Raw genomic sequence first — 25,277 nt, forward strand, 5'->3', positions numbered from 1 at the left:
CTTTCAGGCTCCTCTGCTCACATTTTCCTATGCCTTTCTAGGAAAGAGAAGAGACCTCCTTTGGCAATCCCAGTAATTGCTTGCTAAGGAAAAGGCTTCTTTACAGAGAAGAGTTGAAAAGAATCAAATCACAAGCCTGGAGTTGATGAAAAGGCTGCTGTGACTGGCATTGGCATGGTGGTTGCTTCGACTGCAATTGCTGCAACGGAAGAGCCTGTGCCACAAGTCCTTGGGATTCGCTGGGGATGTCTACGCACAGAGATCCTTATAGGCAATACTCTTCTGTCACCTTCCTTTTGATTCTCATTAATAAAAAATGGAGCAGTTGGGAGAAAAGTCCCAGAGAGTGGCACTGTGGCTAAGCTGGCCAAGGCACCTGCCAGGTAAAGTGGAGGTTAGGGATGCAGCATCCAGTGGTGCCTTGCCAAACGTGTCCGCTCTTTCCACCTTTTGGTCAATCTTTTGAGGAAACAGTGAAGAATGCTTCTGCCTCTGCCTTGCAATGCAAATGCTTGCAAAAGAAACCGGTAGTTTTTTCTGACAAGTATTTAGGTCAGGTCAAGGGGAAAGCTAATGCCAACCACTGCAACTGGGCTGCATCTGCTCTACAACGGTAATTCTCTTTTTACACCAAGATCACTAATTTGAGCAGCCAACGCCAGGTACAGCCCTAGTGGATGGAAGGCACAGGTAGTTCTTGCCTCAGTGTAGCTTGTTGGGATCAAACCTCGCTCCCACCTGCGGCTGATGAACGTTCCTGGCTGGAGGGACACACACTCCTACGACTCAAAAGGAAAGCAGTCGATAGAAAAGATCACAGGACTGACCTCAAAAAAGGGTGAGCTGCAAAAGGTAGAAGCAGGCAACTTATCTGGGGGAGCTGAGAGACTACCGTGAAGATGGTGCAAAGATCACTATGTGCGAATTAGCAAATGGAATTTAAAAAAAAAAAATTTGGCCAGACCTAGTCAAGGCATTTATTACAGTTCTCCCTCAAATGGATTCTCTGATGTCTAATAAGGTTTGAGCTGTGATTGAAGCTTTTCCCACATGCAGAGCATGTGTAGGGCGTCTCTCCTGTATGGATTCTCCGATGTCGGATAAGATCCGAGTTCTGATTGAAGCTTTTCCCGCACTCAGAGCAAGTGTAGGGTGTCTCTCTTGTGTGGATTCTCCGATGAGTGATAAGGTGTGAGCTCTGACTGAAGCTTTTCCCACACTCAGAGCATGTGTAGGGCGTCTCTCCTGTGTGGATTCCACAATGTCTGATAAGGTGTGAGCTCTGACTGAAGCTTTTCCCACACTCAGGGCATGTGTAGGGCATCTCCCCTGTGTGGATTCTACAATGTGTCATAAGGTTTGAGCTATACTTGAAGCTTTTCCCGCACTCAGAGCATGTGTAGGGTGTCTCTGCTGTGTGGATTTTCTGATGTCTATTAAGGTTTGAGCGCTGATTGAAGCTTTTCCCGCACTCTGAGCATGTGTGAGGCGTCTCTCCCATGTGGATTCGCTGATGTGAGATGAGGGTTGAACTATCAGTGAAGTGTTTCCCACACTCAGAGCATCCATAAGGTTTCTCACCCGTGTGGATTCTCTGATGTTTGAAAAGGTTTGAGCTCCAACTGAAGCACTTCCCGCACTCAAGGCACGTGTAAGGTCTCTCTCCTGTGTGGATTCTACAGTGTGTGATAAGGGCTGAGCTCCGACTGAAGCTTTTCCCGCACTCAGAGCACGTGTAGGGTTTCTCTCTTCTGTGGATTCTCTGATGTGTGAAAAGGTCTGAGCTCCCATTGAAGCTTTTCTCACACTCATGGCATGTGTAGTGTGTCTCTTCCACATTGATGCTCTCACGAGTAGTAAGGTCTGAGTGGCTACTCAAGTTTTTCTCTGGCATCGGCTGAGTCTCACAGGCTCTTTCTTTTTCTGGGAGTGCACAACTCCCAGAAACATTCCCTTTGGATCTTCCTGATAATGTCCCAGGTGGTTCTACTTGCTCAACATCCTCCTGCCGGGGTTTCTCCTCCTCATTCTCACTCACCGTCCCATCACCTGATGGGTGATGGAGAGAATCCAGATGTAGGTCACTCCCTGTGCCGGAGAGAAAGGAAATCTCAGAGAGAGGAATGGTAAAAGGGAGGAACAAACCAAAATATGTGTGGGAGAGATCAAACCTATCAGGAGCAGATTTTCCTGTCAAGGTTTTTTCCCCACTTTGAACTTTAGCATCCAAAAAGTGGGGACCTGCATGAACACTTTTATTTACTAGCTTAAATCTGGTACGCTGCCACCAGCCAGAAGTAGTGTCTGGCATACTTTCTATTCCCCATAACCTTCCCTGGGGAACCCAAGACCCAAACCCCTTGGGTGTTAAAACAAGGAGAAATTAACCATCCCCCTCCTTTTCCCCCCAGACTTTCCCCTCCCTGGGTTGCCTTGAGAAGCTTACACAGATCCAAACTCCTTGGATCTTAAAACAAAGAGGAATTAACCATCCCCCTCCTTTTCCCCCCACCAATCCCTGGTGAGTTCAGACTCAATCCCTTGGATTTTAAAACCAAGAAAAATCAATCAGGTTCTTAAAAAGAAAGCTTTTAATTAAAGAAAGAAAAGGTAAAAATTATCTCTGTAAAATCAGGATGGAAAATGCTTTACAGGGTACTCAGATTCATATAGACTAGAGGGACCCCTCCCCCAGCCTTAGATTCAAAGTTACAGCAAACAGAGGTAAAAATCCTTCCAGCAAAAAGACATATTTATCAGTTGAGAAAACAAACATAAGACTAATCCGCCTTGCCTGTCTAGTACTTACAATTTTGAAACATGAAAGACTGATTCAGAAAGATTGGGATAGCCCCAAGAGCGAACAACGAACAAAACAAAAAGCACAAACAAAGACTTCCCTCCACCAAGATTTGAAAGTATCTTGTCCCCCTGTTGGTCCTCTGGTCAGGTGTTAGCCAGGTTCACTGAGCTTCTTAACCCTTTACAGGTAAAAGAGAGATTAACCCTTAACCATCTGTTTATGACATTTCCATAAACCCTTCCCCAGAGGACAGAGGAAGGGATCAGTTTTGGTCTGCATTTCACCAGGACACTCAGGGGAAAGCGAGATCAGGGAGCGATGTGCTGCCAATTGTCAGTCAGGATAGGTGGGAAGCCATGAGTGACATCTGCCATAATGATTCCACATCTGCAAGGAACAATCCTGAACTTGAAGAGCTCACAAGGTCTTTGAAAGGCATCCCAAATGTTTCCTGTATTCACAGAGTTTTTGAGTTGGTTTATCCAATTTCTTACCTGTGCAGGCAGCTCTTGGAAGCACTTCTTTCTCAGAGCCCTGGAGGTCTGGGACCCACAGCTCTTCCCCTCGTTCCAGATGTGACATCACATCAGGTTTGGAAACTGGAAACCTACTCCAGGGAAAGAAAACAAGGGAGGTCAGTGGAATTTCTGGGATACTTGTCACAAAGAATATTCCATGGTTTTAACCCCAGCTCATTTTTAAGCAGTAACATCACAAGGCCAGCTTCCTTGGCTCAAAGTGGCAGGAGAGTTATTATAAATCATATTCATTACCTTAGTGCTTAGGAGCAACTAACAGTGTGTCCCCATTGTGATAGAATAGTAGATAGCCCATGCCCTGAACAATTTACGATCTAAATAGACAAGACAGACACAAAATGTGGGAAGGGGTAGACCCCACTGTTAGAATACAGATATTCAGGCCTGCCTGTAAAGCCTATACTTTAAGAACTTAGGTGTATTTTTATCACTTAGCTAGTTACAGGGCTATAAAAACAAAGAATCTAAATCACAGTCCGCCTGTGTATGGGCCTCTCTCACTAGGATAGGCTGAGGCCTTGTTCTTAGGCTAAGGAGTTTGGCTAAGCAGCAGGAGAAGCCATAAGCTGGGAAGCGAAGGTTCACATCCTCACATCCCAAACCAGTCACACTGAAATAATGTCCTATTGGGCTATTAGGAAGACGATCCTGTCCTGATAGTGCCCATCACCACCAGATAAAGAAACAGATCTTAAGATGGTTAAGAAAACTTAGTTTGACAGCAGCCTGTCTGGCAAGAAATCAGTTCTCAATGGTTGTGGTTGTGAAACTCTCATTTCTGTATTATTTTATCTTTATGTCCTCCACTTTTCTATTGTTAACCTGTCTGGTTCTCTAATTGTTTCTGTCTGATGTATAATTAATTTTGCTAGGTATAAGTTAATTAGGGTAGGGGGATATAATTGGTTAGGGAATTATGTTACAACATGTTAGGATTAGTTAGTTAAATTTCAATAAAATGATTGGTTAAGGTATAGCTGAGAATCTTACTATATAAACTGGGATCAAACAGGAGGGGGAAGGGAAATTGGAATCATGTTTGTTAAGCGGGGAACAGAGAACTGGAACACAGGTAAGGCTCTGCAGCAACAGAGCTGGGAAGAGGGTTACGGGGTAAATGCTCTGCAGCGTCAAGAGCTAGGAATGGAACACTGGGGAACAGACTCTATTGGCGTATCGAGATAAGCCCGACTGGTGTGAAAAGCTTCGGAATATGCTTGCTTGGAAACTAACCCTCATCAGCATCGCATTATCTCGCCAGGTTGCAGCCAGACAGATTTCTTGGATTGGCACCTGCGCCAGGAAGGCTGCTGATGCCTGCACCCTACTGGAGTGAGCCATCATTTTAGTCGACAGGGGCACCTTTGCCAGTTCATAAGAGTAATGGATGCAGGCCATGATCCAAGACGAGATTCTCTGGGCGGACACTAGGCAACCCTTCATCCTGTCTGCGACAGTAACCAACAACTGTGTTGACTGTCAGAACAGCTTCATTCTATCTATGTAGAAGTCCAGTGCCCATCTGACGTCCAGGGTATGCAGCCTGCGTTCCTCATCCATCGCATGAGGCTTTGGACAAAAAAACAATAAGTATATGTCTTGACCAGCATGAAACTGGGAGACGAGCTTGGGCAAAAAAGCCGGGTGTAGACGCAGCTGGATCTTGTCCTTATAGACGACTATACAAGGCGGCTCCGATGTGAGTGTCCTGATGTCAGACACTCTATGGACCAAAGATATAGTGACCAAAAAGGAGACCTTCCAGGAGAGAAGCGGGAGGAAGCAGGAAGCAAAGGGTTCAAAGCGGGGACCCATGAGCCTTGACAGGTCCCAAGGGGAGACCAGGTCCCAGACATGAGAGTAGAGGTACTCCAGACCTTTCAAGAACTGTGCGCCATCATGGAATGGGCAAAGACAGTATTTTTTTTTTAAAGGGATGGAAGAGACTTCAGGAGGTCATCTAGTCCAACATCAACTAAATCATCCCAGCCAGGGCTTTGTCAAGCTGGGCCTTAAAAACTTCTAAGGATGGACATTCCACCACCTCCCTACGGAACCCATTCCAATGCTTCCCCACCCTTGTAGTTCAGCATAGACCTCCCTCACGGCAACTAGAGACCATTGCTCCTTGTTCTGTCATCTGACACCACTGAGAACAGCCGGGCTCCATCCTCTTTGGAACCCCCTTAAGGTAGTTGAAGGCTGCTATCAAATTTCCCCTCACTCTTCTCTTCTGCAGACTAACCAATCCCAATTCCCTCAGCCTCTCCTCGTAAGTCATGTGCCCCAGCCCCCTAATCATTTTCACTGCCCTTTGCTGGACTCTCTCCAATTTGTCCACATCCTTTCTGTAGTGGGGGGCCCAAAACTGGACGCAATACTCCAGATGTGGCCTCACCAGTGCCGAATAGAGGGGAATAATTAGTTCCCTCGATCTGCTGGCAATGCTCCTACTAATGCAGCCCAATATGCCGTTAGCCTTCTTGACAACAAGGGCACACTGCTGACTTTCATATCCAGCTTCTCATCCACTATACTCCCCAGGTCCTGCCTTGAAACAGAGAGTGGAACGACAAAATGGCTGCCAGGTGTACCCTGAAGAAAGACAGCAACAGGCCCAGGAGCTTAAGGTGCAGCAAAGGTCCAGGATGTGCTGCATTGAGGCCTCTTCAGCGCAAATGTGTCAGAGGCCCAACACGTGAACTGCTTCCACGTTTCCATGTAGGTAGCCATGGTGGAGGGTTTCCTGCTGCCCAGCAGGACCTGCTGGACACCATCAGAGCACTGCCATTCATCCATGCTTATCCACGCAGAAGCCAAGCTGTCAGGTGCAGCCAGATACAGATGCAGCAGATTGCTGTAGTTCTGGGACAGCAGATCCAGCCAAAGAGGCAGCTGAAGTGAGGTGGCCGTCGAAAGACTCAATAGCATGCCAAACCAGTGTTGGTGAGGCCATGCGGGGGCTATGAGGATGACATTTGCTTTGTTTTGCATCATCTTTAGCAGGATCTTGTGGATTAAAGGCACCGGCATGAAGGCAGACATCAGCATTCCCAACCACTGAATCAAGAAGGCATCTGACAGGGAGCTTTTGTCCCTTCCCTTCAGAGAACTGAACTCATGGCACTTTCTGTTCTGCCTGGATGCAAACAGGTCCACCTGCAGCGTCCCCCACCTGTGCAGGATTACGTTGTCCACCTCCTGATGGAGTGATCATTCATGGTGAGACGAGAAGGTCCTGCTGAGGTGATCTGCCAGGACGTTCTTGGTTCCTGGCAGGTGGGTGGCTACTAGATCATTGGCATGCTGCACACAAAAGTCCCAGAGGCTGAGCGCCTCCCAGCAAAGGGCTGAAGATCTGGCACAGCCCTGTCCATTGATGTAATACATTGCGGCAGTATATCTGTCAGGACCTGCATGTCCAAGAGGAGGGTGAGTGACGGGGATAGGGTCATGAAGGGAACTTCTTGCAGCACCGACTTGGGATCCAGCCATCAGTCCAGAGATGAGAGGATGTGGCTGGGCACCGTGACAACTCGGTCCAGAGCATGCCTGCTGGGGATATAGACTGAGGCCAAACATGCTTGCAGAGGCCACAGATGAAGTCTAGCATGGCTGACCATGTACGTGCATGCGGCCATGTGTCCCATCAGTCGCAGGCACGTGTGGGCCATGGTGAGCAGGTGGCTCTTTACGTGGGAAATCAGGTCCAATATGGCCTAAAAATGCACCTCCGGAAAGCAGGCCCTGGCCCACGTGTCGTCGAGAAATACTTTAATAAATTCTATGCGCTGGACTGGCGTCAACGTGAACTTATATGTGTTTATTCACAGGCCAGGTCACTGCAGGTGGAGGGCACCAGATTGAGGCTCCTTTGCACCTGCCCCGGAGACCTGCCCTTGATGAGCCAGTCATTGAGATATGGGAAGATCTGGATCCCTCGATGTGTCAGATAAGCTGCCACTGGCATCATACATTTTGTGAACACTCTGGGAGCTGAAGACAGGCCAAAGGGAAGCGCTGTGAACTGGAAGTGGTGCCCAGCCACCATGAAACGCAGGACGCCTGTGTCCCAGGAATATGTAGACATGAAAGTAAGCATCCTTGAAGTTGAGAGTGGCATACCAGTGTCCCAGATCCAGGGAAGGGATGATGGAGGCTAGAGAGACCAAGCAAAACTTCAACTCCTTGAGAGATGCGTTGAGGTGATGCAGGTCCAGAATGGGTCTTAGGCCCCCTTTGGCCTTCAGGATTAGGAGGTAGCAGGAGTAGAATCCTCTTCCTTACACATCCCAAGGAACCTTGTGCACAGCCCCCAAGTCCACGAGCTTTTCGACCTCCTGAATGAGGAGTTGCTCATGAGAAGGGTCCCTGAAAAGGGACGGGGAAGTGAGAGGGTGGGAGGGAGGAATGGTGAAAAATTGCAGGTTATAGCCCCGAACTATTATGTCCAGGACCCAGCAGTCCAATGTAACCTGCTACCAGGCCGAATGGTAGGGAGAGAGATGGTTGAGGAAAACATGGAAAGGATCCAGGTGGCTGTCTGGGGCTTCGCTCTTGGGCGCATCCTCAAAATGAGCATTTTTGGCTCACTAGATGTTTGGCGGGTTCAGATTGCACAGGTGAGTGGGAGGAAGAAGGGCATTGATGACTAAAACTAGTATCTCTTCTTAATGCAGAGCCATGATGGGGTTGCCAGTCTTGTCAGCTGGGGCAGACTGTGATATGTGCATGCCCAACAAGCGAAGTGTAGCTCTAGTGTCCTTCAACCTGTGCAGCCTGGTGTCCATCTGCTCGGAGAAAAGACCAATCCCGTCGAAAGGGAGGTCTTGAATTGAAGTCTGCATCTCCTGGGAGAAGCCTGCTGTTTGGAGCCAGGAGCTGCGCCACATAACAACCGCCAATGTGACCACCCAAGCCACCAAGTCCACCGCATGCCATGCCATCTACAGGGAGCATCTGGCTGCCATGGTAGCCTCCTCTACTAGGGTGCCGAACTCTTGGACTAGACCTTGTGGGAACTTTTTGAGACCGTCCCAGAGGTTAAAGTTATATCTGCCCAACAGGGCCTGATGGTTTGCTACCCAAAATTGTAAGCTGGTGGTAGAATAAACTTTTCTCCCAAATAGGCTGAGCCTTTTGGCCTCTTTGGTCTTGGGAACTGAGGAGGGGTGACCTTGTTTGTCCTTGTTGTTGGCTGCAGACACAACCAGCAAACCCAGGAGTGGGTGGGTATAAAGGTATTTGAAACCTTTAGCCAGAACAAAATTCTTCTCCTCGGCCCATTTCGAGGTGGGAGGAGTGGAGGAGGGGGTTTGCCAAAGGGTCTTGGCTATCTTGAGAAACCCTTCATGCACAGGCAGGGCGACCAGGGTGGGCATAAAGGTCAAGAGGACATTGAAAGGGTGTCCCCTCCTGCTCCGCCATCTCCTGCACCTCCAGCCCCATCAGGCCCAGAAACCTTCTGCAAAGGCTTTTGGAGTACCTCCAGGAGAGCTTCATGGAGATGTCCCTGGAGGATTTCCGCTCCATCCCCAGACATGTTAACAGACTTTTCCAGTAACTTTACTGGCCGCGAATTCATCCCAAGTCCTCAGGGCAAAATAATCATTAAAAAATGCTTGCTTTTAAACCATGTTTTATATTTACAAAGGTACACTCATCAGAGGTCCCTTCCATGGCTTCATTGTCTGGGATAGTGGCTTGGGAGGGCTGGGAGGGTAATTCCGTCAGGGTGAGAAAAAGCTCCTGGTTGTTGGGGAGAACGGAGTGGTGTGTGCTCTCTGCAAGCTCGTCCTCCTCCTCATCTTCCCCATCCGCAGAATCCTCAGGCATGGCTGAGATTACCAACCCCACCTCGGAATCCACAGACAGGCGTGAGGTAGTGGTGGTGGACCCCCCGAGAATTGCATGCAGCTCAGTGTAGAAGTGGCATGTTTTCGGCCCTGCCCAGGACCTTCCGTTCGCTTCTTTAGTTTTCTGGTAGGCTTATCTGAGCTCCTTACCTTTCACTCTGCACTGCACTGAGTCCCTGGCGTGGCCTTTCTCCATCATAGCCTTGGAAATTTTTTCATTTAGTCTTTTGGAACGGAGTTCTGTTAGCACAGAATCCTCTCCCCATATAGCGATCAGATCCAGTACCTCTCGTGCGGTCCATGCTGGAATTCTTTTTCGATTCTCAGGAGATTGCATTGTTACCTGTGCTGATAAGCTCTGCGTGGTCACCTGTGCTGGTGGGCTCTCCACACTGGCCAAACAGGAAATAAAATTCAAAAGTTCGCGGGGCTTTTCCTGTCTACCTGGCCAGTGCATCCGAGTTCAGATGGCTTTCCAGAGCGGTCACAATGGTGCACTGTGGGATACCGCCCGGAGGCCAATACCGTCAAATTGCGGCCACACTAACCCTAATCCAACATGGCAATACCAATTTCAGTGCTACTCCCCTCGTTGGGGAGGAGTACATAAATCGGTTTCAAGAGCCCTTTATATTGATATAAAGGGCTTCGCTGTGTGGACGGGTGCAGGGTTAAATCGGTTTAACGCTGCTAAATTCAATATAAACGCATAGTGTAGACCAGGCCTGAGCTATTCCTCCCCTCTTATTACCTACCACTTCCTGAACAGTTCCTAACATTTGGTTAGCTTTTTTTGAAGGTCACTGCATATTGAGTGGATGTTTTCAGAGAACTATCGACAATGGCACAAAGATTTCTTTGTTGAGTGGTAACCAATATGGCTCTACCATAAGCTCTTTCATGACCAGAAAATAAAAAGGAATCCTATAAAAAGTGGCATCATGGACAAATTTCTATGGATGAGTACAAAAGAATTGCACAAGCATGCGGGGACAAAATCAGAAAGATTAACTCACAGAATGAGTTACACCCTTGGAAGTGACACAAAAAAGGCAATAAGACAAGTGTTCTATAAATATATTAGGAGCAAGAGACGGGAAGGAAAGTGTAGGTCATCTACATACCAGAGAAGAAGAAGAGCTAATAATAGATGACATCAACAAGACAAAGGTTTTTAATGCCTTTATTAAAGTCAGCAGGGCCTAATGAAATTCATCCTGGGCTACTCCAGGAATTAGCTGAAGCAATCTTGGAACAGTTAACAGTGATCTCTGACTACTCCGGGAGGATGGTGAGGTCCCACAAGACTGGAGAAGGGCAAACATAAAACTTGTCTTCAAAAAAAGGGAACAATGAAGACCTGGGGAATAGAGGCCAGTCAAGTCTAGTTTAGATACCCAGAAAGAAAAATATATTAAACAATCAATGTACAAGCACTTAGAGGACAGTAAAGTGATAAGTTATAGCCAGCATAGATTATCGAATACAAACAATGCCAAACCAATCTAATTCCTGCTTTAAATGGGGTACTGACCTTATGACACTGTAGACATGACATATCTTAATTTTAGTAAGACTTTTGACAGAAGACCCCATGACATTCTCATCAGCTAACAAGAGAAATGTCATGTACTTGAAAGTCTGTACTCAAAGAGTAATTATTAATGGCTCGCTGACAAAATGGGAGGATGTATCTAATGCAGTCCCACAGGAGCCAATCCTCACTCTGGTACCACTCAATATTTTTATTAATGACTTGGATAGTGGAATGGAGAGTGTGCTTATTAACTTTGAGGATGACACCAAGCTGGGAAGAGTTGCAAACACATTGGAAAACAGGATTAGAATTCAAAATGACCTTTATAAATTAGAGAATTGATCTGAATGAACAAGATGAAATTCAATAAAGACAAGTGCAAAGTACTACATTTTAGGGAGGGAAAATCCAATGCACTACTACAAACTGGGGACTAACTGGCTAGGGGGTAGTACTACTTAAAAGGATCTGGGGGTTATAGTGGGTCACAAATTGAATCTGAGCCAGCCATGTGACTCAGTTGTGACGAAGGCTAGTTCAGTACTGGAATAGGTTACCAAGGGAGGTTTTAAGGACAGGTTGGACAAATACCTCAGTGTTGGGGGGCTGGACTAAGTGACCTCTCATGGTTCATTCCAGCCCTACAGTTCTACGATTCTATTCTGAGGAAATGTTTGGTCATTTTATTACACCACTGACCCGGCCCACCACACTAGCACTAAGCCAAGACCTTTTCGAAACCGTCCCAGTAACAAAGTCTGGAAACCAAATATGAGACGAGCAAAAGGAGTGACTTGGGGGATTTCCCCTGACATGGTCCCCGGAGTAGCACACCACAGCTGGGGGCAGAGAGAGAGAGTCAGGAATTGACTTTTCCTCTCCCTGCACCTCACCTTGTTCACTGGAAAGGGAATCTGCCCAGGGATGCTGCAGTAAGAGTGTGTGGGGGGGGGAGGGGAGGTTAGAGAACTGGGAATCTCTCCCCACTTATTTCTCCCACTGCCCCTATCAATCTCTCTCTCCCTTTTCTCTTTGTGTTTCTGCCAGAGGGGGAGGTCCAGGAGATGGGACAGACAGCCATTCCTGGGTGTTCACTCCCCCTATGGCTGTATCGGCTCCTGCAATTGCTAAGGGGAGGAGAGATGTGGGGTGATGAAAGGCTATTTGTGCAAAGTCACTTCCATACCCATCCCTAGCACCAGGGCTGGCTTTAGGAAGTGCAGGGCCCAATTCGAACATTTTTGGCGGGGCCCCGGCAGAGATGACTAAAAAAAAAAAACCACATTAAAAAAAAGCCTTTCATTTCTTCCCTGTATTATTTACTTTCCATAACTATATAAATAAGACCAAAATTATATATTATGTACATTGCGTCATGTTAGGATATAGATATTCAAGCCTGTCTGGCCTATACTTTAAGAATTTAGGTGTATTCTTATCACTTAGCTAGTTATAGAAGTATAAAAGAAAGAATCAAAATCACTGTCTATCTGTGTAAGGGCCTTCTCTCACTGTGACAGTCTGAGGGTACGTCCGAACTACCCGCTGTATTGGCGGGTAGCGATCGATCCCCGAACATGCTCCCCGTCGACTCTGGAACTCCACTGGAGCGAGTGGTGGCAGTGGAGTCGACGGGGGAGCCGCGGACGTCGATCCCACGCCATGAGGACGAGAGGTAGGTCAGAATAAGATATCGTAGCTGAAGTTCCATATCTTACATTGACACGAGCGCCCCGCCGCCCCAATTTAGACCAGGTCTGAGGCCTTGTTTAGTCATACTGAAATAAGGCAAAATGGGGCTGTTTGGAAGGTGATCTGATCCATCACCTCCAGAGAGCCTAGAACATGTAAAAGGAAATTTAGTTTAATAGTTTTCTGTCTGGTAAGAACTCACTTATCAATAAACATAGCTGGAAACCCCTTATGTTTGTATAGCTGTAGTTGTGAAATCCTCAATTCTGTATCATTTTGTGTGTTTATTTGCATGGTCTCTGTCTGGTTTTGTAATTGTTTCTGTCTGCTGTATAATTAATTTTGCTGGGTGTAAACTAATTAAGATGGTGGGATATAATTGGTTAAATAACCATGTTACAATAAGTTAGGATTGGTTACTTTTCAGTAAAATGTTTGGTTAAGGTATAGCTAAGCAGAACTCAAGTTTTACTATATAGTCTGCAGTCAGTCAGGAAGTAAGGAGGAGATGGGAACAGGGACTGGGGATGGGGGTATTGGGATCATGTTTTGCTAAGGGGGGAAATGGGAACAGAAACAGGGACACAGGCAAGGCTCTGTGGTGTCAGAGCTGGGAAGGGGGACACTAAGGAAGGAAACTGGAATCATTGCTTGCTGGAAGTTCACCCCAATAAACATCGAATTGTTTGCACCTTTGGACTTTGGGTATTGTTGCTCTCTGTTCATGCGAGAAGGACCAGGGAAGTGAGGGTGAAGGAATAAGCCCCCTAATATGTCATACATTATAAATGCATGCATCCGACGAAGTGGGTATTCACCCACGAAAGCTCATGCTCCAATACATCTGTTAGTCTATAAGGTGCCACAGGACTCTGCTGCTTTTATATTATAAATATCAAGTTGATTAAGAGAAACTTTATTGTACACTTCACCTATATGTTTTTAAAACTTTATCTTCCTTGCTTTTTGTTCAGCAAAATCTTTCAGTATATTGCCTAACTATAAGCTCTTCATTACTCTGCATTCAGTTTACATGATTGCCAAACTGTTTAAATCGGTCTTCCTGCATTGTTGATCGCAAATATGTTTTAATTAGATTTAATGTGGAGAAGCTTCTCTCTCCTGAGGCTACAGTTACCAGAATAGTCAGGAAGATTCAAATTGCTATGTTGATCGGTTATTATATGCCAGATATTGAAGCATTTTTAGGGGGGTTCTACAACCAGACAAAATGATTGGCTTTAATGCTTCTAGTTCTTCACAAAGCTTGTAGCCATTTATGTCAACTGATTTTACAGTTGAAACTTGTTCATTTTCCTGCACTAGTTTCACATCTGTCAATGCAAGATCCAGATCTGCAGCAGATTTTCATATAGTGCCCTTGGGAAGATTTTGAAATTGCATAAAAATCCAAATAAACTCACATGCTTTTGTAACTGTTCAAACCTTGGTTCATGTGACTGTAAAGCTTTGTCTAAGACATGATTGAAGCATTGCACTCTGTAAGCTTCTTTTGGATCAGAAAAAGGCTCGTCTGCAGACTCGTACTCAAACTGTTTTTTTTCGTTTGTGCAAGCTTTTAGTCTGGAATATTGGAGTCACATCTAGATCTTTGGCAAGTTCATTGGCACCAATTAACACTTCTTGAAAACCCTTCTCTCTGTACATTTTTAACCAGTTACAAAGCTTTTCGAATGAAGAAATACCTTCAGAAATATCCATTGTATCACGCTGTAGCTCTTTGCTCACAAAATTCACTTGGAAAAGTAAATCATGCCAGAAAACTAGCGAAACCAAAAACTTATAATTCTTCATTTGAATAGCCAGCGATCCACCTTCACTTTTTGCCTGAGCATCATCAATTGTTTCTGCTACCTCTACCAGTGCATCATAAAAATCCCCTGCTTGGTACCACAGAGCTTTGACATTCTGCATTCACATCATGTTTTGCAAAGAGGCTTTACAGGAAAGCCAGTAACACATTTTCTAAAAATAGTCCATCTTTTAGTGATGCAGAAAAAAGGACAAATATGCTGCAAGGCTCCAAAGAAACTCATCACATCAGGACATGTTTTGGCCATGTCTCCCAAGATGAGATTATAATTGTGACATGCACATGGTGTAAAAAAGCTCTTGGGTTTGTTTTCAAAAGTCGTGCTTGTACACCTGATATGTTTCCTTCATATATGCGCCGTTGTCATAGCCCTGCTGATGGATATTTGCAATGTCCAATCCCAGGTCTTCGAGTTTACTTAAAAGGATATTGTACAAATATTCACCTGTGCTGCTTTCTACTACTATGAACTTAATGAAAAGTTCATATACTCCTGCCGGAATATTTGGTGATACACTATCAGCCACATACCTAATTATCAATGACATTTGTTCTTGGTGACTAATGTCAGAAGCGCAGTCGACTATAATGGCAAAATACTTAGCAGCCATAATTCGAGCTATTATTTCATGTTTAACAGCATTCCCAACAATATTAATAAGTTCGTTTAGAATGTTTTTTCCTAAATAATGGTCACGTATTTCTTTGTTCTTGATTCTTCGTAAATGTTCCTGCATCACTGGATCAAACTTTCCCAGTAATTCAGTAATTCCAAGAAAATTTCCATTGTATATTGTTCCCAGCTGGCATGAAATGATAAGTTTCGTTCTGCTAGCAACTGAACCACAGAGACAAGTCTCTCAAAAATTTGATGCCAGCATTTTGCTTCTTGGTCAATAAATTTTGGTTGTATTGTGTCAATGTTTTTTTCAGCAGATAACTTTTGCTGAAGGTCACAGCAACTAAGCACAACTTGTAAATGTCCTTTTGAGTCTTCATACTCAGCCAGTCATTAAAGCCATTAGATGCTAATGAACTTGTCACTTTATTGCAAAAAAATCTTACAGTAATAACAGAAGATCTTGTCGGCTCACACTGAGTATATCACCCATGGACGAGGTACAATTTCACCATTTGAAAGTTTCCTTTTGCAGTGAAACTTTGAAAAGTGTTTCCCAATCTTATTTTTAGGGAAATCTTCTACAATAATTTTAGGCGGCCCTTGTTTTACTAAATACTCCCTGATACGCTGGCTAATGTATTCTGGCCAAGATCTTCAGATATTTCTATTTGGTCAGCAGAGTTGAAGTTGCCTTTCTGCTCTGGATCTAAACCACTTGCATCTTTATTATCAGAAAAGCATTCTTGACCCTCAGTACCTTCAACATCAGTTACAACCCTTTTTGTAGTCTTCTCTTCACCGTGACTGTCTTGAGTGTCTTCTTCAGACTGATCTGGCTTTTCAAATTCTTCATCATTGCTGTCGTTCTCTGTCTGTGTTGTATGTTCTATTGGATAATTTTCAACCATATCTGCATATTCACTGAGCTCTTCCAGTTCAACAGTAGAATCAGGTCTGCTAAAATACTTGCCTAAAGTACCCTTTTGTTTCTGTCTTTCAACTGCTTTTGCCTTGTACATGGCTCTTTTCTTACTCCCACTTGAGTACTTTCTACAAATGTCTCTTGATCTCTTACCCATACTGATAGATGTCACCGCATTCTAAAAGAATATTAATTATAGATTTTCACTTTCATATTAGGAAAATAATTTGTTTTGATAGTTGTAAAATAAATAAAATAAATAACTGGAGATATACCTATTTCCTAGAACTGGAAGGGACCTGTGATGGGATGGGATCAGAATTACTACAGAGAATTCTTTCCTGGGTGCTGGCTGGTGAGTCTTGCTCACATGCTCAGGGTTTAACTGATTGCTGTATTTGGGATCGGGAAGGAATTTTCCTCCCGGGCAGATTGGCAGAGGCCCTGGAGATTTTTTGCCTTCCTCTGTAGCATGGGGCACGGGTCACTTGCTGGAGAATTCTCTGCAGCTTGAGGTCTTCAAACCATGATTTGAGGACTTCAATAACTCAGACATAGGTTAGGGGGTTGTTACAGGAGTGGGTGGGTGAGATTCTGTGGCCTGCATTGTGCAGGAGGTCAGACTAGATGATCATAATGGTCCCTTCTGACTTTAAAGTCTATGACTCTATGAGGCCTTGAAAGGTCATTGAGTCCAGCTCCCTGCCTTCACTAGCAGGACCAAGTATTGATTTTTGCCCCAAATCCCTAAGTGGCCCCCTCAAGAACTGAACTCACAACCCTGGGTTTAGCAGGCCAATGCTCAAACCACTGAACTATCCCTCCCCCCAACTGATTTTCTTCAATAATGGTTATTTTATTAAAATGTATAAAAAATTTCCTTATTTTTATATTAAATGAAATTAAGACAATAGGCCTAATCAGTTTTAAAATATATATTTGCAACAGTAATGAACTTAAGTCTTAAAGCAGCAAGCGAATAGCATAGTTCATTTGCGATATTTTAAGTATATAAAATACCAAAACAACGTGTTGTTATAAGTGTTAAGTGTTTTTGCATCATGGAATCAGCTGGGGCTAGCTAACGCATGGTACATAATTATTATTATAGAGACAATTTATAACCATGGTTAAGTTCAACTTACCAGTAAAAATGCAAATAATCCTTGCAATACAGCAAGAGGAACTATGTGACAGGTTGCCCAGCAGCTCTGGGTTGCCTCATTCCGAATGCACTCCACACAGCTGTGACATCAGGGTGTGACCCAAACACGGGCTTTACGCTGTGACCAGCTCTGGCCCCCGGAAGGGCTGGGGCTGAGGGCAGTGATGAGCTGCTAAAATCTTAGCAACCGGTTCCCTATAAAAAATTCCGATTTAAGGGATGTGCGAGAATACGTATTTTTTCTACCAGCAGGATTACCATAGGTCCGTATTTTCCTGGGCGGAGATTTAAGACCCAAAAAGTCTGACATGTCCGGGAAAATACATGTTAACCCTACCTAAAATTCTTTTTTAAAAAGATGGGCCTGAACTAGAAATGAGCTCCGTTTCCAATGTGTGGGTCCCTGCCACTCGCTGGGGGTGTGCTAGGGTGACCAGATGTCCCGATTTTTGGGTCTTTTTCTTATATAGGATCCTATTACCTCCCACCCCGATTCCGATTTTTCACACTTGCTGTCTGGTCACCCTAGGGTGTGTACATGTGTGGGTCCCAGCTGCTCCCTGTCCCCCTTCATTGAAGCAGGTGTGCAGGGTTATTGCCCTGGGAATTGCAGGGCAGCAGTGGACATGGGGCTGGCTGGAGGCAGGGCAGGGGCTGGCTGGAGGTAGGGGCTGGCTGCAGGCAGAGCAAGGGGTACAGGGCTGGCTGGAGACGGGTGTGTGGGGCAGGCTGGCTGGCTTCAGACAGGGCAGGGGTTGGCAGGGCTGGATACAGAGGAGTGCAGGACCGGCTGGCTTTAGGCACGGGGGTGCAGCAGGCGTTGGCTGGAGACAGGGTAGAGGGTGCGGGGCTAGCTGCAGGCAGGGCAGGGGGTGCAGGGCTGGTGCGGGAAGGGGTGTGTTTGGGGCTGGCTGGCTTTGGGCAGGGCTGCAGAGGAGTGTGGCAGGGGCTGGTTGGAGACAGGGTAGGGGGTGCGGCAGAGACTGGCTGTGGGCAGTGGGTACGGGGCTGGTGCAGGCAGGGCAGGGGGTGCAGGGCTGGCTGGAGACAGGCTGGCTGCAGGCAGGAGGTGCAGGGCTGGTTGCAGACAAGGGTGGCTGCAGGCAGGGCAGGGGATGTGGGGCTGGCTGCAGGCAGGGGCTGGGCAGGGCAGGGGATGCAGGGCTGGAGGCAGGGCAGGGGGTGCAGCAGGGGCTGGCTGCAGGCAGGGGGTGCAGGGCTGGCTGGAAACGGGCTGGCTGCAGGCAGAGCAGGGGGTGCGGGGCTGGTGCGAGCAGGGGGTGCAGCAGGGGCTGGCTGCGGGCAGGGGGTGCAGGGCTGGCTGGAGATGGGCTGGCTGCAGGCAGGGCAGGGGGTGCAGGGCTGGTGTGGACAGGGGGTGCAGCATGGACTGGCTGCAGGCAGGGGGTGCAGGGCTGGCTGGAGATGGGCTGGCTGCAGGCAGGGCAGGGGGTGAGGGGCTGGCTGGAGATGGGCTGGCTGCAGGCAGGGCAGGGGGTGCAGCAGGGGCTGGCTGCGGGCAGGGGGTGCAGGGCTGGCTGGAGACGGGCTGGCTGCAGGCAGGGCAGGGGGTGCAGCAGGGGCTGGCTGCAGGCAGGGGGTGCAGGTACAGGGGGTTCAGCCCACCCTGTATGGTAAGTGCCCCCTCCTCCTCCCTCCACCGGGGTAGCAGCATCAGCTCGGGGGCTATTTAAAGGGCCAGGGCAGTAGAAGCAATGGGAGACTCGGACTTTTTAAATAGCCCCTCGAGTCTTGCAGCCCTACCCCAGGGCTCCAGAAGTGGGGCTCCGGTGGCAATTTAAAGGGCCTGGGGCTCTTGCCGGTAAGCCGTACTGGGGCTTGGGCATGGGGCCCTCTTAAGCGCAGGGCCTGATTCAGGGGAATCAGTTGAATCGGCCTAAAGCCAGCGCTGCCTAGCACGTTCCCTGAGGTCTCTATCAATTACCTGGAGTATCTGGCTCAGATGTTGGTGTGGGCAGAGCTTAGGGCTGGCCCAAGGAGCAAATTGCAGCTGGAGAAAGTCCTCACCTTGCCTGGGCACACAGGAAGCTTCAGTCCAAGTCACTCCCGAGCCCAGACCCCACCGGGGGAGCAGCAGCTGCTCAGTCTGGGCTCCCAGATCACAATGCAGGCAGCGGCGTCTGAACCAGGAAGTTCAACCCCAATATCTTGAGAAGAGAGAGAGGCACAGTCAGACAGAGACTGAAGGTTTCCCCCAGCTTTAGCAGCAACTGAAACCCCCTCCCCTCGTTCACATGGCACATCTACCAATGTAACATATGCCATCATGTGCCGGCAATGCCCCTCTGCCATGTACATTGGCCAAACCAGACACTCTCTACACAAAAGAATCAATGGACACAAATCTAACATCAGGAATTATAACATTCAAAAACCAGTAGGAAAACACTTCAATCTTCCTGTTCACTCAGTAACAGACTTAAAAGTGGCAAGTCTCAAAAACAGACTCCAATGTGAAACTGCAGAACTGGAATTAATTTGCAAACTGGACACCATCAAATGAGGCCTGAATAAAGACTGGCAGTGGATGGGTCATTAAAAAAAATTAATTTCCCCATAATAATTTCCCCATACTGTTACTCACACCTTCTTGTCAACTGTTTGAAATGGGCGACCCTCATTAACATTACAAAAGAGATTTTTCCTCCCTTGGTATTCTACTGGTGAGAATAGCCCACTTCCACTTTAATTGAATTGTCTCATTAGCACTGACCCCCACTTGGTAAGGCCATCACTCCCATCTTTTCATGTACTGTGTATATATCTGCTACTGTATTTTCCACTCCATGCATCTGATGAAGGGGGTTTTAGCCCAGGAAAGCGGATGCCCAAATAAATTTGTTAGTCTCTATGGTGCCACAAGGACTCCTCATTGGTTTTTCCTCTCTCCACAGGGAGATATCCTGATTTTGTTTGCCCCCATGTTAATCTAGAGTCACTCCATATTCTTCCTTGAAGTGTCTCTTGAGTAATGCTGGTCTCAGTGAGACCAGAAACATGGCTCAGGAGGAAGGAGGCCAGATTCCTTTCCTCCTCCCTCACTCCCTCTCCGCCTTCTTCTGAGAAGGATTCACAGCAACAGTTTTCCCTCCAAAACCTGAAGATCCTCCAGTTTTGAAAATGGGGAGAGAAGCAAAGCCTGAGAGAAAAACTGCAGCTACTTATACACTGGGAGGGTAAATTAACTATCAAATGTAGCCCATAAATCCAGCTTTAGCATTTATTTTATGCAGCAGTAATGCCAGGAACCTACAGGCCTGTATCCTGTATGATATTGGCTTGAGCAGTTACCATAAGGCTTGAGGCCTATGAACTCTGAAATAGATAAATGGCCTAACAGTCATCCCCAAGGTCTGGAGAACTGGAAACAGAGTGTCTAAGGGGGAATTTTATTCGTAAAGAAACCAGCCAACCAGAGGAACATGAGCTAACGCCGGCTTTTTGGAAGAACATCCTGAGATGTCTGACCACATGGCAATGAATTGACACTTATGACACCAAGATGAGATCATTAATACACTAACCTATAGGAGGAGGACACCCCAACATTAGTAGGGAGAGGAAATACAAATAAAGAAGAGAGGAGAAACCCCTACGGAACATGCACTACACCTAGCAGTGTCAGCAGAACATATTATCGGCTACACAACTCAAAGGGATCTGCACGTTGCTGTAGACAGATCAATGAAAAGCTCCACTCACTGCACAGCTAACAGCAAATAAGCAAACATGTTCAGATTCATAAGGAATGGGCTGGAGAATAACACTGAACATATGTGTATAAATCAAGGAGGCAGCCTCCAATATCCTGGGACCACCACAGCTACTACAGCACTGCACATGGGATATTTTAAATCTATCTTTGAGAACTGGGGAAGAAATAGGTCTAAAAAGAAATATTTGATCACGAGAGAAAAGCACCCGGATTTGAAGAGATTTTATATTAAGTGAGAGAGAGTAGTTGGACAGTTTGATGGGATTGTATATGGAAGTTCAATAAACAGACTAATACTTTCCCTCCTCCCCCACACCCACACCATTCACATGGGCAGCAGGGAGTCCTTTGGGGAGGTGCTTTAAGAGGGTACGTGAGGGGAGTATGGAGCAGGAAAACTCCCTAGCAGTGGGGAGGAGGCAGCAGCAGGAGCGGGTGGATGACTGGCAGCTGGGGGTATCAGTAGCCAGGACTGTGTAACCTTGGGCTGGACAGTCTCCAGTGGGAACTTTTTCCTCCTGTCCCCTTCCTTGCCTAATTGCTGGCAGAGAATGGCCACCACATCCCACCCAAGAGGCAGCTGTGTCTGAGGGCTCTGCAAGCTGCACCCATTAAGCCCCTTCTCATTTGGAGAACGATTCAGGACAATTTCCCCACGAAAGAAAATTTGCTGCACCTCAAACGGGTGGGGGAAAAAAAAGTTGGAGAATTAGAGAGAAAATGGGGCAAAATCTGAAAAGGAGGCAAGAAAGTATCAAAAAATTACTCCCGCAGAACCGACCCTTCATGGAGCAGTTGCTGGTTTTACACTCGAAAGGGGACGTCCTGTGTCTGACTGCGGCCCATGGGGCCATGGTAGGAGGTGGTGACCCAGTGTAGCTGACTTCGGGCTGATGCGAGATAGGCAAAGCCAAATCAGGGCTCCCCTACATCAGTGGTTTTCAACCAGGGGTACACGTACACCTGGGGGTACACGTACACCTGGGGGTACACGTACACCTGGGGGTACACGTACACCTGGGGGGTACAGAGGGGTCAATCAACTCATCTGGATGTTTCCCTAGTTTTACAACAGGCGACAGAAAAAGCACCAGCGACGTCCACCCGTACGAACTCAATTCCCCCACGGACGCCGACGCGCACACTCGGCTCCGCGCACCAGGCAGGTGCCTGCAGCATTGACCTCGCCGGGGTTTTAGCACCTCGGGCTCTGGTGCGAGGGGGGACACTCACCGGCCGGGCTCGGGCCCCGGGTGCGAGGACGCGCGGGCGTCTGTGGATCGGACGCTCGGGGGGCGCACGTGACCCGCTGCCCGACACCAGCCCCCGGACTCGCCCCTCGGGCAGGAGACCCCCCCCCCATTGCCGGCCGGCCGGGGGGGGCGCACTGGCCAGATGCAGGGGGGCAGCCGGTGCCCAGAGACCCCCCCCCGCCCCTTTCCCAGCCCCCCCGCCCGGTCTCAGCCCCTCCCCCCGCGGGACCCCAGGGCAGAGCCTGGCCGGGCGCGGGGGTGGGGTTACTGAAGGGCTCTCTCGCCGCGATCTGCGCATGCCCAGAGCCCCCGCGGCACAAACCCTTCTCCGGCCCCGGGAGAGGCTCCAACGGCCCCGCGCGAGCCAGGCAGAACCAGAACCCCCAACGCTCCTTCGCAGCCAGGCTCCGCCTCCTCCGCCAACGTCACTTCCGCTCCGGGGAGAGTCAGGAACTACATCTCCCAGCCTGCCCCGGGGGTACTTCCGCCCTCTCCAGCTCAGGGAAGGGAGGGGTCAGCAGGTAAAATCGCGCATGCTCCGTGCCAGCCCCGCTGGGGGCGGGAGAACAAAGCTGCTGCTGCCTCCACATGAGCCGGGAACGGGCTGAGTCGTTGCTGCTCTCCGTGGGGGCGGGATCTGTGCGGGGGGGCCCGGCCGGGGGGGGTTCCTCCAGCTGGGCCCCACCCCCTGGGCAGCCCCGGGCTCTGCCCGCCCCAGCCCCGGCCCGGAGCCCCCGGGGAGAGAGAGACGCTGGGGGGGCGGGAAAGTGGCTCTGTCCCGGGAGCCTGGGAGCCGCCTCGGCCCCAGTGGAGCCGCGGCAGGATCCGCCCGGCCCGCTGGGATGGGGGGGGGGGGAGAGCCCGGGGCCCGGCCGGGGGGGGCCCTGTGGGGGGGAGGGGAGAAGCCGGAGTTGGGGGGGGCAGGGCCGGGGGGGGGCCCTGTGGGGGGAGGGGGTGTCGGGCAGGGAGGGGAGAAGCTGGAGTTGTGGGGGGGTGTTGAACTGTCTCTGGGCCGACAGGAAATTCCCGGGGGGGGGGGAATGGCAGGTGAGCGAAGGCGGGAGGGGAGTTAATTGGACTCTGTCCCTGTTTGTGCCACTTGCCTCTCGCCCCCGATACAAATTCCCTCTAGTTCTGCCCCTTTTCTCTCTCAGTGTCTGACACGGGCTATAAAATCCGGGGAGATTCGTTCCCCCCCCCTTCTCCTCCAATGATCAGCTCTCTGGTCTCCTTCAATTCTCCCCCCCCCCCCCTGTTCTCTCCATAATTCTCAAATGTCAATTTAAAATCTCTTCCAACCTGGAGGATTTTTCCACCCATTTTATTTGCTGTCCTGAGTCATTCTCCATCTTGGTTGTTGCAGGGGGTTCAATTTCCCAGTGTTGATCTTTCCCCTCTCCTTTGAGAACCATTTCTTCCCCCCTTTATCTCTGTTAAAATGTTGGCTGATAAAAGAGACCAGCCACATCTTTAACACCCATCAAAGCCAGAGGCCTGCCCCCATTTAGGGGATCAGTGGTTCCCAGCTGGTAATGGGAGAGTTGGCTGGACCCTTTTCTTTTCTCCAGCTGTCACGGGATGTTATCTCTGGGTGCGTCTACACTACCTGCTGGATCGGTGGGTAGTGATCAATCTATTTGGGATCCATTTATTGCGTCTAGTGTAGACACAATAAAATCGATCCCTGATCGCTCTGCTGTCGACTCTGGAACTCCACCGAGGTGGAAGCGGAGTCGATGGGGGGGTGGTAGCAGTTGACTTGCCACCGTCCTCACGGCCAGGTAAATCTACCTAAGATACGTCACTATTCGCGTAGCTGAAGTTGCGTATCTTAGGTCGACTCCCCCCGCTAGTGTAGACCTAGCCTCTGAGTGAAGCATGGGTACAGAAGTATCCCAAACCCCATGATAAATGGTCTCCCTGAGGAGTTGATTCCCACAGTGCTAAGATGTAGCCTCCTCTGGGGTGGCTCCCTGGTCAGGTTGGTGGATTCTGGAGGTTTGCGGGCGGGAGGTGGTTCTGATGTGCCCAGCCCTGAGGCTATGGGTCCTGGAGGTGGGTATCACTGAGGGTCTGTTGGTTGGGGAACAACAGGGGTGAGCATCTTTTGGGGAGGGCGAGGGGTTAGAGGGTGCCTGGTGCTGTGCCAGGGGCTCTGTCTGGGATTCCCCTGCCGACTCCCATGGATCGTTGCCATGCCCAGTGCAAAGTGTGTGGGGGGGCATCCCCGACACAAGGTCAGGGGATGCTGGGCAAGCAGAGTGAAGGGTCCCATGGAAAAGTATCAGGGGGTCCCGCTAAGGGGAGGAGGGAGTCCCAGGCAAACAGGGCATATCCTGATGGAGGGCAAGCAGGGGTCCTGGGCAGGCAGTGAGGGGCTGAGTTCCCAGTGCGGGGTCCCTGGCACCTGGGGGCTCTTGGTGGAGGGGGAACCCTTTGGGATTCCCAACCTGGCAGTGAAGGTCTGGTGGGGGTTCTCTGGCTGGTGGGGCTCTGAGGAGTATCTGGGGTCCCTGGCCAGGGACTCTGGGGGCTGGGTCCCAGGGAATATCTGGGGGGACCCTGGCTCGGCAGTCTGGGTTCTGGGGAACCCTGGCTCAGGGCTCTGGGGGCTGCTACTAACCATGCTCCTTCTCCCTGATTGGCTTATGCCAGAATCCTGGCTCCAAGCACTACCTGGCATTCCCCGGCCAGGAATTCCCTGGCATTCCCCGGCCAGACTGGTCACTATGATAACTTTCTATCTGCTTATCAAACACTGTGAGGTGAAATCACAGATTTTGCTTTTCTGCTGTCTTGAAAACTGCAGCCCTGTTAATACTAAATTTGGAGCCACAGACTCCAGGTAACTGGATGAAACCAAGGGAAAATGCTGGGGTCTGGCATTAAAATGACTCTACACAAACAGCCCCCCCCGCCTCATTTCTCCTCCCACTAGCAATTTCAAGGTCAAATCCAGCCATGGGGGAGCAAACAACCCAGAAGTGGGACTTTCCTATCAGGTAGGCAGGGAGAAGGGACAGGGTAAAGGAGATCGAAGGAGAAAGAGAGACTGAAAGGGGCCGTGGGAGAGAAGAGTTTTGAGAGAGATTTCTAGATCTCTAATCTTCCCAGATAGATGTATTACAGCACCCTGGGTAGAATCACTTCTCTGAGGACAAGATGAGGATCAGACAGAGGAAAACCCAGTTCCTGACTCCATATCCCTCCTGCTGGGGTGTGGCTGCCATGGGGTCTGAGTCAGAGGGAATAGTGGAAAGTGACTCCTTTGGTTCTGATTTTTTCTAGCCTTTTGTTCAGAGACTTAGTTACACGATGT

At 48.7% G+C, this 25,277-nt stretch overlaps 2 protein-coding genes across 8 annotated transcripts in view; one reads left to right on the plus strand and one right to left on the minus strand.

The window, feature by feature from the left end:
• The window catches only part of LOC115642642 (zinc finger protein 436-like), a 936,374-nt gene that overhangs the window by 88,411 nt on the left and 822,686 nt on the right, over nt 1-25,277 (plus strand). The window lies entirely within an intron of this gene.
• Nucleotides 28-22,428, minus strand: LOC115642656 (gastrula zinc finger protein XlCGF7.1-like). Of its 7 annotated transcripts, XM_030546356.1 has the most exons (7): nt 22,281-22,428; nt 21,487-21,668; nt 18,915-19,137; nt 16,950-17,164; nt 3,298-3,410; nt 1,502-2,088; nt 28-1,249 (listed from the first exon to the last, which is right to left on the minus strand). In XM_030546356.1, the coding sequence occupies exons 5-7, from the start codon at nt 3,383-3,385 to the stop codon at nt 965-967; spliced, it is 960 nt and encodes a 319-aa protein (XP_030402216.1). In that variant the 5' UTR covers nt 3,386-3,410; nt 16,950-17,164; nt 18,915-19,137; nt 21,487-21,668; nt 22,281-22,428; the 3' UTR covers nt 28-964. The 7 variants fall into 7 exon arrangements, with proteins under 7 accessions (XP_030402216.1, XP_030402214.1, XP_030402212.1 ...); XM_030546354.1 differs by lacking the exon at nt 21,487-21,668 and having other exon boundaries at nt 18,998-19,137; XM_030546352.1 differs by lacking the exon at nt 21,487-21,668.

This window comes from Gopherus evgoodei, unplaced genomic scaffold (genome assembly GCF_007399415.2).
Source record: "Gopherus evgoodei ecotype Sinaloan lineage unplaced genomic scaffold, rGopEvg1_v1.p scaffold_43_arrow_ctg1, whole genome shotgun sequence".
NCBI classification, from domain to species: domain Eukaryota; kingdom Metazoa; phylum Chordata; order Testudines; family Testudinidae; genus Gopherus; species Gopherus evgoodei.